Genomic DNA, 11,461 nt, shown 5'->3' on the forward strand with positions numbered 1-11,461 from the left:
CTCAGATTGGCTCCAATCTCCCACTACTTTTTCTTTCACTTTCAGGTTTGCACACCGGGGGTTTCTCAGAAATGTTTTCAGTAAGAAGTCTTGAACCTGGTTTCTGTCCCTGTTTATCTCAACATTTTCCTCTTAAAACTTGCTCTTATTTTTCAATCACATTGTCTACTTGATCCATTTCCTTATTTATTTATTCACCAGCAAGACTCAGCACAAAGCAAAGCCACACCCAAATGTGTGTATGTGTGTGTGTGTGTGTCTGTAGGTACACTGTATTTATAAAAGAAGCTACAGAGTAAACTGAAGCAGACCTCAAAAAGACCTTAAAGTTGAAATTGCACCTATGCCTGTCTGACATCAGTCATGACCATCAGCAGCTTGACTGTCCAACACAGCCAGCTGTAAGTTAATATAATAATTACACATAATAAACAGATTAATAATTGTCAACTGTGTGTAAATTTACTATTAGCCTCCAAACTTTTTCAGGATCCCTAACAAATAAGAAATAAAAGAAAGATTAAAGCTGCAAGCAGCAATGAACGGGCCACGCAACTCGGGGTGTACTGCGACCGCGCCACGTGCCGGCGTAACACGTGCATTCCATAGTAACAAAAAATTAAGTTGAGGTTTCAGGTGACTTATCAGGTTTGACGTATTGAAGCTTGTGCTACTTTTACCTCCTCGTGGAACTTGCTTGAAACATTTGTTACAATAACAAGCGAACTGTCTTCTTCAGAAAGTCCCAAACAATCGACGCCATGTTGTTTGTTATCAAACGTAAGCACGCTGTGCTGCATTCACGGTGTAACGGAAATTCCCTGTTCCCACGTTTGCTAGTCGTTCTTTCGGCCTTTTTAAGTTCATGTTTCTATTGTTTATGTGTAACGTGGAAAAATACTGTGGATATCAATTCAAGTCAGCAACTACCAAAATTATGACGAGTTAACGAGTTCTTTTCGCAATGAGGGGGTATTCTTGAATTTTCCCAGTCAGAAAGAGTTTTTCTGATTATGCCAACGTCACCTGAACACAGCATCCACTGCGGGGCATTCAGGTCTCACAGTGAGAGCGGGGCACTGCCGTGCTGACAAAATTATATATGTTATCGGGGCTATTCGTCATGATATCGGACTTATCGGAATGACGTAATAATTTCCTGTTATCGGCCCGATAATTATCGTGCACCTCTACAATAGGGCCTTCACACGATTTGTGCTCGGGCCCTAATAATAATTCCTTGAATTACAATAGGGCCTTCGCATGATCTGTGCTCGGGCCCTAATAACTAATTGTAAAACTGACATAAAATCATGCAGTTACGTTTCTGCATTTTCAGCATCACTGAAACGACATAGGAGTAACAGCTCAGTGTGTTCAGCAACTTACTGCTCAGTTTGTCTGATCAGGATGAGAGGACGAGGTCTGCTTCAGTTTACTCTGTAGCTTATTTTATATATACAGTGTATCCACAGACACACACAGACACACACACACACACACACACGCACACGCACATTTGGGTGTGGCTTTGCTTTGTGCTGAATCTTGCTGGTGAATAAATAAATAGGGAAATGGATCAAGTAGATAAACAATGTGACTGAAAAATAAGAGCAAGTTTTAAGAGGAAAATGTTGAGATAAACAGGGACAGAAACCAGGTTCATGACTTCTTAGTGAAAACATTTCTCAGAAACCCCCGGTGTGCAAACCTGAAAGTGAAAGAAAAAGTAGTGGGAGATTGGAGCCAATCTGAGCTGACACTGGGTGAGGCAACCATTAAGGCAGATCATTATCACAGATTATTTCCTTCTGCAGGTCAGGTGATTACTGGGAAATCAGCCTGGTTCTCCTCTATGTCCTCCTCCTATTGATGAATAAATATCAGGGGGTGTTACTCTTTCAGAGACGATATAATGTGTGAAACTACAGCACTGCCTCAGAGGATCACACACATTTCTACTGTAAGTACACTTGTACTCTTTTTGTGAATGTACTATTGTATGCACTAGTTCTGCTGTGTATTTTTGCTGAGTAATCAGAGTCCTGCAGTTTCTGGTTGTTTAACCAAAGAATGTAAATGCAGTTTCAATGAAAATGAGTGCTGTTTCAGTCAGTTGTTCAGTTAGTTCACTTTGGTCCAGACTGAAACATCTCGAGAAATTTTTAAATTTTTCATAGATTGTGTTAAAAACAGGCAATGTTTCAGTTCCAGTTGGGTTCTGATTTTTCTTTTTTCTTTTTCTTTTTGGATCAAAACCGAGCTCTTTCAATAAATGTATGGTTTGGAGTTGCTGTGCATCATAAATACTGATTTACAATAGCCATGTGATGTGTATAACTACATCTAGCGCCATCATCAACAACAACATCAAGTCAACAGCTTAATATATATAATTAGAGATGTTGTGATAAATGTTTCCTTGCTTCGATCTAATCCAAGTTGTTTAATATCTGCCAGATAATACAGTGCACACTTCAAGTAAAAATTATTATTAAAATCAGTCCAATGTTTGTGCTTGAGATTGCATTGCATAAGGAGAAAAAAAGCCTGCATCAAGCTGTTCCTTAATGTTTTACACAGTAAAGTATAAAATAACAAACCCTACGTAATCTTTTGGTGTTGTTGCTGTCTTGAGGGAGTTTCTCTCTCCAGTGTGTGTTGCTTCAGTGCAGTCTCTACCTGAATAAACTGTAGCCTATTCTGCTGAGTGTATTATCCACTGTACATATTTTGCACAGATTACATTAACTGAATGACTAACTGGCTTTTTGTTAGCACGGTTTTTGTTGCACATGCGGTGGCGTGTTAAGTGTATAAGCTCTCTGCTGCTTTCTCCCCTCCAAGCAGGGACAGACAGTGAAACTCTGCAGTGGCTGCACCATGCATGAAATCATAGCGAGTAAAAACAGCTGTGTGACAGCTGACGTATAACAAAAGATTGGATCGGGTCAATAAAGCTCAGTATAGCCGATGTGATCAGTTAAAAATGCCTTGATTGGCGCCGATACCCATCATTGACATTGGATTGGAACATGCCTAGTTATTTTCTTTTTTGTTTTCAATGATCTCTGCCTTCAAACTACTAAACAAAGTTGGGTTAAGACATGAAGAACACCTATTCTTTTGTTGGCAGATGTTGTAGAAGTAAATGTAAAAACTCTTAATGTCCAAAAATGTTATGGGCTGGTCTTTACACAATTCTTTAATTTCAATTGTTGACAATAAATTCTAAAATATCTATATCTTTACTTAAGGAAGACCTACATAGATTGTTTACTTAAAGCTGCACAAATAAATTGTTTTCCCCAACTCAGGAGCACTATGCTTATTGTTAGGGACCGAGCCAGCAACCGCTGGAGGTCCCTATTGTAATTGCCAAAGTTATTATTATTTTGACTGCTAATTTGCCCCCCTAAACATAAACATTATTTGGCAAAGTGGTCAGGCCTGATGTAACTTAGATATTCTATGCGTCAACATTAAAGGGCGTGTCCGTGGCATGCTGTCAAAGCTGGCCAGGTTGAATCGAATGTCAAGCTGTGATGCCATTTCTGGCATTTCAGGGCTTCATATGAACTAACTCCTCCTACAGATTTTATCGGATTTAAGTCTTTTGTAGAGTGGTCTCCCTCGGCTTCCGGCGATGAGGTTTTGGGTGTGGGGTGACGTGACCGCTGTGCAGGCCCCGACTTGGGTTGATGGCGAGGTCCCGCCCAATGCTGCTTGCAGCTTTAATTTTGGTTTTACAACTCCAATGGGATGATGATGTTACTCTGTATCCCCTTCATATATGTATACAGAAGCAGTTTTTTACTAATACTCTCCCCAACTATTATTATGTATTAACTATTATGTTATTTATATTTTATTTATGTATTTACTTTCAAGATGATATTGTCAGTGTTTGTTTACAGTTTGTTCTGCTGCAAAAAAAACGTAATAGAAATATCACTTGCTCTTGCTTGAATCATGTAGTTTATACATTGCCAGTTAACCATGATAATTTAATTGATCTTTTTTAGGGGAGAGTATTTGTTGGTCCAAACTTGAAGTCAGTACAGCAGCAGCTAACAGGTGGTACGTATTTCAAACCTCTTTTTTCTTCTTCTTTTGCTAGTCTGTTTTGTTTGTCTATTTCACACTATGCAAATGTGTCGTGCGCTTTCTTTTCTCATTCAATTCAATTCAATTTTATTTGTATAGCGATAATTCATAACAAGTTAGCTCGGGACACTTTTCAAATAGAGCAGGTCTAGACCGAACTCTTTAACATTAATTACAGAGACCCAACAGTACCACCATGAGCAAGACCTTGGCGACAAGGGCAAGGAAAAACTGTCTGTTAAAAGGCAGAAACATAGGACAGATCCTTCGGCTCTAGGTGGGTGGTCGTCTGTCTCGACCAGTTGGGGAGAGAGAGAGAGACAGAGAGACAGACAGGTGCACAGCAACAACAGTAGCAACAACTACACTAATAGTAGTGACTGATGATGAACATGAAGAAGATGATGACAACGACAACAGCAACGATGGGGGACAATGAGCAGTGACAACAACAACAATAGTAACCATAGCTATAATAATACTTATAATAATAATAACACTAATATCAGTGATATTAGCAATGGCAATCTAGCAGGACCATGGCAGGAGGCTCCACCAGGATCCATAAGAACCTGCGAGACGAGAAAGCACAAGAACTCCGGGGAAGAAGTGAAGTTAGTAACATGCATATATGGAACATGAATGAGTGCAGAAAGAGAGAGGAAGAGAGGAGCTCAGTGCACCATGGGAAATCCCCCGATAGTCTTGCATTTGTTTTTAACACATTTCTAGTAACATACCAGTGTGACTTGAGACAATATGTTCAATATATATGAGGAAACCACCAGATGAAGCTCTGCTCTTCTATTCAAACCATTCTGATATCAACACAGTTGAAAATTGGTTGTACTACAGACCTTTTTGTGTTGGGAAACAGAGATGAGATTTTGTGGTGAAAGAAAGAGACAGTTCTGCAGTAGCTAGCTGTGTTAACTGTAGCACTCTCACCATTATAGGCATCTGCCAAAAATATGACATACACACGACTGAACACTGAATGCTGTTTCAGGTCACCAGCAGAGACCTGGTTGGGATTCTATAGAAATTGTCTCAATATATAAAACCTCTTAAAACCCACTGGGTTGCCCAGTTGAGTGAGTTTTAAGCCGTTTAGATCGCCTACACAAATATAAATGTTTAAACTATGTCAAATGGACTTACTACACATCGTTAGATCAGTTAGAACCTCCACAGAGCAATACTTCAGTACATTTTACGGAAACTATGGACACCAAAGCATAATGTTAATTAATTCAGATTTACCTTCACTATAAACAAGACGGACCAAAAAAATCACAAGTCATAACAAAGTCTCTACAGTCTGTGTCCATTCCTCCATTATTTATATTCCTTTGTAAGGGTTCACCAATCAAAATAATCAAATGGTTTCATTAAGTTTAATGTGTGATTTAAGCAAATAAACGCCTGGGCTATTATTAGAAGTTTTATGCTTTAAGCGCCCAGGCTATGAATAAGTATAATGAATATAATGATAACTGGGAAACTCTGAGATGTCATGTCTGCATGCTCTGGATCCACTCACACATTTGTAGATCAAGCTCTTTGCTAGCCTTCTTCCCTCCACTATGCAGTCTGGTCCTTTTACTGTCTTCCTCCGACAGATGTTGAAGTTCAGCTTTACCATTCTCACTCTTTTTGGTTCAACTAAGAAATGTCTTGCCGCTGTTGATTTTTAGTTTTATTCAGTAAATTTAATTAAATTAAATTCAATTTTATTTGTATAGCACCAATCCATAACAAAAGTTATCTCAGGACACTTTTCAAATAGAGCAGGTCTAGATCGAACTCTTTATAACATTATTTACAGAGACCCAACAGTTATCTGGCCCAGTCACCACATTACAACTCAGTGTAGCATCAAAATAATAGTGAAGCTGTTATTTTAAGGTAAAAAAGTTACATGATGGAGCTTTGTATGAGGTTTGTTCCAAAAGCAACAGGTTTTATTTTACTTTTGACTTCAGTGGAGCTTTTCTTTGTTACAGAAACTATTCAAGGTGACAGATGATGGATTAGATAGCAGAATCAAAGGAGTGAACTATCATACTTTGGTTCCCTATCTAAGAGATGGATCCTGAATCCAGCAGAACGATAGTGTTGGCAGCACTTGGCCGGCCATTCGGCCTCGGGATGCTGTATGACTGCCGCCAAGATTCACTTGTCCCTGGTAAGAATACATATGAAACGTTACAAAATGCAACTGAAACCACAACAAAACTTTCCATCTCTTACCTATGGGAATAGGATTTTAAGTTTTCTTAGCAACTCCTTTAAGTTTATTTAAGCTATACTTTTTCACGCCTTAATAACATACAATAAAAGATAGTTTAACACAACCTTCTTTTTGCAGGCATGACACTGTGGGACAGCAATGACCTGAAAAAAAATACAAGAGAAAGTCCAAAACCTAACAGTGACTTTGAGATAGTTGCATCAGAATCGATTGAGGACAAATCTTCAGCACTAAAAGTTGAAGCATCACTGAAAGCAAGTTTCTTGGGTGGACTGGTAGAGGTTGAAGGATCAGCCAAATACCTGAATGATCATAAGACATCCAAAAATCAGGCCAGAGTTACACTGAAATACAAAACTACCACAAAGTTTCATGAACTGTCAATGAATCATCTTGGAAGAGGCAATGTGAAGCATCCGTATGTCTTTGATAAAGGATTAGCAACACATGTAGTCACAGCTATTCTTTATGGGGCACAAGCCTTCTTTGTCTTTGACCGTGAGGTTTCTGAAAAGGAAGATCATCAAGACATTGAGGGTAACTTGAAGGTGATGATCAAGAAAATTCCTTGCCTGGCAATAGAGGGGGATGGTTCACTGAAAATGGAAGACAAGGAAAAAGCAAACGTTCAGAAATTCTCTTGCAGGTTCTATGGAGACTTTTCCATTCAGAAACCTCCTACAACCTTTCAGGATGCAGTACAAATCTACCAAAGCCTGCCACAGTTGCTGGGAGCCAACGGAGATAACGCTGTACCAATGAAGGTCTGGCTGTTGCCACTCGCTAGTTTAGATTCTTCTGCCACTAAACTTGTCCGTCAGATAAGTATAGGACTAGTTCAGCAATCACAGAGTGTCCTGGAGGACTTCAGTGAGCTGGAAATGAGGTGTAATGATGCAATGAGAACCACCACTGCACAGCAGTTCCCACAGATTGGCAAAAAACTTAAAAAATTTAAAGAGATGTGCTGCGAGTTCAAGCTGGAATTCCAAAGAACCTTGGCAAAGAAACTTCCATCAATTCGAGGAGGAGGAGAAGAGGAGGCTGTGCTCGCAGAGATCCTGAAGAAGAGACATTCTTCTCCTTTCAACAGCAAAGACCTGAATGAGTGGATAGACTGTAAAGAGAGAGAAATCTGCATTTTAAAGTCTTTCACCAACATAATGAAAAACACCAAGATTGTCTCAACTCAGAATGGTCTTAATGAGGAAATCATCAGTGTAAAGCATGCTGTATGTTTTGCTTTCACCTCACTGGGAAGTGATGAACCGTTCCTCTCAGCTTTATCAGACTACTTAAGAAAAACACACAAACCAGACGACCCTCAACATTCACATACTCATGATGTAGAGAAGGAACAATGGTACCTTACAAACAAAGTACCAGATATAATGAGAAATAAAGCAAAGCTCTTCAGTGACTTTGCAGAGGCCAACAAGGAGAAAGAGAACATTAAGTTCTTGACAGTAGGTTTAACTAATGAGGCAGAGAAAGGTTCAAGCATCTACCTTTATAAAGACGGCTTTCCTGTAAGTGAGAACTTTGAGCCGCCTTCAAAGCCTGAAACAGTGACAGTCAGCGACATAAACCACAACAGTGTGACACTGAAGATTTCTCCACCCAGATTTGGAGCAGAGAACATCACCTCGTACTCTGTTGAGTACTGTGTCAGTGGAGAGGATGGATGGCAACAACAGAAAGCATCAAAAGCTGAAGAAGTCACAGTGAGAGATCTGAGTCCTAAAACAGAGTATATGTTCAGATGCAGAGCAGTGACCTCAGTAGGTGTTGGACCAGCCAGTGTAGTCAGTGGTTCCATTAAAACCTTACCTTGCAGCCCTCCTGGAAAACCACAAGTTGAACCAAACTCATGTGAGATATCAGTGAGCTGGGAGAAACCTGCTGAGCTTGGACAGGATGTCCATATTTTGAGCTACATCGTGGAGTATGCCAAATCAGACAATGGGATGAAAGAGGAAGATCTCCAATGGAACCAAATGATGTCAGGAGCTAAAAAGATGATCATTTCAGAGCTTGAGTCAGAGACAGAATATGTTGTCAGGATCAGATGTGATTGTGGTGCAGCTGGCAGAAGCAAGGAAAGCATCTCTGTTAATGTCTGCACAAAAAAACGTGACTTTGCACGTCTTGCTGAATTCCTCAAAGATATCAGCAAGAATATAAATTCTGAATCCCCCTCAGTTTTCAAACTGCCTCTCAAAGAAGACGATATGGACATAGATGGATGCCGGAGGTATAGCTTTGATAAAAGAAGCATGAGGCAAAATCGCACAATAATGCTTCTTGGAGCAACTGGATCAGGAAAGTCCACTCTGATCAATGGAATGATCAACTACATTGTTGGTGTAGAGTGGAACGACAATTTCAGATTCAAATTAGTTGATGAGGATCAGTCGAGATCACAAGCTGAAAGCCAGACCTCTGAAGTCACAGTGTACAAAATCAACCACCAGGAGGGGTTTAAAATCCCCTTCTCTCTGACCATCGTGGACACACCAGGGTTTGGGGACACAAGAGGCATAGGAAGAGACAGGGAGATCACTGATCAAATTCGGAGGCTTTTCACCTCTGTTAGTGGAGTCAGTGAGATTGATGCAGTGTGTTTTGTTACCCAGGCCTCTCTTGCACGACTAACAGCAACCCAGCGATATGTGTTTGACTCAGTGCTCTCCATTTTTGGAAAAGATGTGGCAGAGAACATTGAGATGATGGTGACTTTTGCAGATGGCAAGCAGCCACCAGTTCTTGAGGCAATCAACGTCTCTGGAGTTCCATGTCCAAAAAATGACATAGGGCTTCCAGTTCACTTCAAATTCAACAACTCTGCATTGTTTGCTGACAACAAATGTGTCAGTGACGGGCCCTGTGATGAGGACTCTGATGAAGATGATGAAAACTTTGATGAAATGTTTTGGAACATGGGTGCCAAAAGCATGGAGAAGTTCTTCACCGCTTTGGGTAAAATGACAACCAAAAGTCTGCTAATGACCCAAGAGGTTCTGAAAGAACGAAAGCATCTTGAAACAGCGGTTGAAGGTTTGCAACCACAAGTTAAAGCTGGATTAGCAAAACTTCAAGAAATTAAGACAACCAAAGAAAAGATTAAAGAGCATGAAACAGCTATGACTTCAAATGAAAACTTTGAGATTGAGGTGGATGTTATTAAACCAGTCAAAAAACAGCTCACAAAGAAAGGAGAGTACATTACCAACTGCCAGAAATGTTCAGTAACATGCCACTACCCATGTGCAATAGCAGATGATGATCAAAAACATGGATGTACAGCAATGGACAGGACAGGGAGGTGCACTGTCTGTCCTGGGAAATGCATTTGGAATGTGCATTTCAACCAAACATACAGCTGGGAGTATGTTCCAGTGAAAGAGAAGAAGACACTGCAAGAACTGAAAGAAAAGTACGAAAATGCTACAAAAGAAAAGATGACTGTTCAGGAACTGATTGAGAGGCAAGAGGAAGAGATTGTTCACCTTCAAGAAATGATAGTGTCCCTCATGGATCAGTCAGCTCACTCTTTAACTCGTCTGCAAGAGATCGCCCTGAGGCCAAACCCTCTGACCACTCCAGGGTACATTGACATGCTGATTGAAGGAGAAAAGTCAGAGGCTAAAGAGGGTTACCAGGCTCGAATTCAGTCTTTAGAGGCAATGAAGGAAAAGGCAAAAATTATCTCCAAAGTAGCCAAACGAGATAAACTAACAAAAACGGACGAGGAATTGTCTGAAGAAAAACAGGAGAGGCAAGAAAAGAAAGGTTTTCTCAAGAAAGTTGCAAATTTCTTTGGCTATTAGGTAAAAACCTGTTTTGTGCAGCCATGTTAGCCTCACTGTGAGATTGTTATTACAGTATAAACCCGAACAAGACTGTTGGTGGATGAAAAATGAGTCAAATGTACAGCTGAGACATTGTATGGCCATTGGTATGTTAACATGATTGCAATGTGTAAATTGTGTAGTGTATTATTTAGATTTTTTATTGTACTATGTTCACTAAGAGAATCTTTCTAAATGTCTTGTATGTGAATAAACCCTGATTCTGATTGTAGTAACATGCTAATATTTTGCAGGTTGTCATGTTAAAGTTATCATGGTATGTTACGCTGACATGTAGGTTAGCAAGCTGAATTCTGCTTTCACTTCTTGTCATTATCAAGCTTTGTTAGACAATCATAAATGCGCCAGATTTCATGGCAATTTAATCAATAACAATGTTTTAATTGGTTAACAACCACACTGACCTGGACCTTTTATGCTAAATGTTTATGGTTTAAGAATGTTTGGCGGTTTGCCAATTATTGAAACTTGTTTGTATCTAAGAAGATTTTGGTAACAAAGACGGTAACATGATTGCTGTTTAATTTACATAATTAAATTGTAGGGTTGATGTAGCTGTTGCAGGTTAAAGCTCCTATCTGTGACATTCAGCCTGATCAAACAGCACAGAGGACAAGGCTTAATGTGACTGTTGTTCACCAATGGTTAAAACAGTTATAGAGGGACAGAGCTCTAAAGAATCAGCAGTAATACATTGATTAAAAAAATTACAGATTTCAGGTTTTAACATTTGTCTTTAATTTTAACCCATGATGCATTTTGTGTTTATCTTTTATTGATTGTTGTTGCCTAATTGTACTTCAGATGCTTCAAAAGACATAATAAGCACTCTCAATGTAATTTGGATATTAAGATGTTGATACCAGATGTGCTGGTAAATGTTTGATTATACTGGAAACAGTGTTTCAATATTTGAATGTTATTTGATTGAGAAGAAATATTAAATAAATGTAGTTGCAAATGTTGTGTTCTTTTTCTACCTCAGCTATATTTTTTCTCTTTTTAGCTTCAGCTCGTTTTTATCCAACACATAGTTTATTACAGGTAATGTTGGTATTTCCAGGTCAGGTATGGGTTTCCTATAAATTTTGATTTCTCTTGGTGGTCTTTATTTGGAATCAGACTGTTTTTAGACCTTGTACAGAATATCATTATTATTGCCATATGTGTTGTTAAAATACTCTTCAGTCTAGGTTTCTGTATACTCTCAGACTTTTGAGGTTTTATA

General features: G+C 39.3%; 2 protein-coding genes across 2 annotated transcripts in view; one reads left to right on the plus strand and one right to left on the minus strand.

The window, feature by feature from the left end:
• Positions 1 to 11,461, minus strand: part of LOC127351009 (uncharacterized) — a 184,041-nt gene that overhangs the window by 9,798 nt on the left and 162,782 nt on the right. The gene's annotated exons all lie outside the window — the stretch shown is intronic.
• On the plus strand, positions 1,815 to 11,194 carry LOC127351001 (uncharacterized). The gene is made up of 4 exons (XM_051378115.1): positions 1,815 to 1,963; positions 4,026 to 4,080; positions 6,114 to 6,295; positions 6,479 to 11,194. Exons 3-4 carry the CDS (start codon positions 6,196 to 6,198, stop codon positions 10,189 to 10,191), a joined length of 3,813 nt encoding a protein of 1,270 aa, XP_051234075.1. The 5' UTR covers positions 1,815 to 1,963; positions 4,026 to 4,080; positions 6,114 to 6,195; the 3' UTR covers positions 10,192 to 11,194.

The sequence above is a fragment of the Dicentrarchus labrax genome, unplaced genomic scaffold (assembly GCF_905237075.1).
Source record: "Dicentrarchus labrax unplaced genomic scaffold, dlabrax2021, whole genome shotgun sequence".
NCBI lineage: Eukaryota > Metazoa > Chordata > Actinopteri > Moronidae > Dicentrarchus > Dicentrarchus labrax.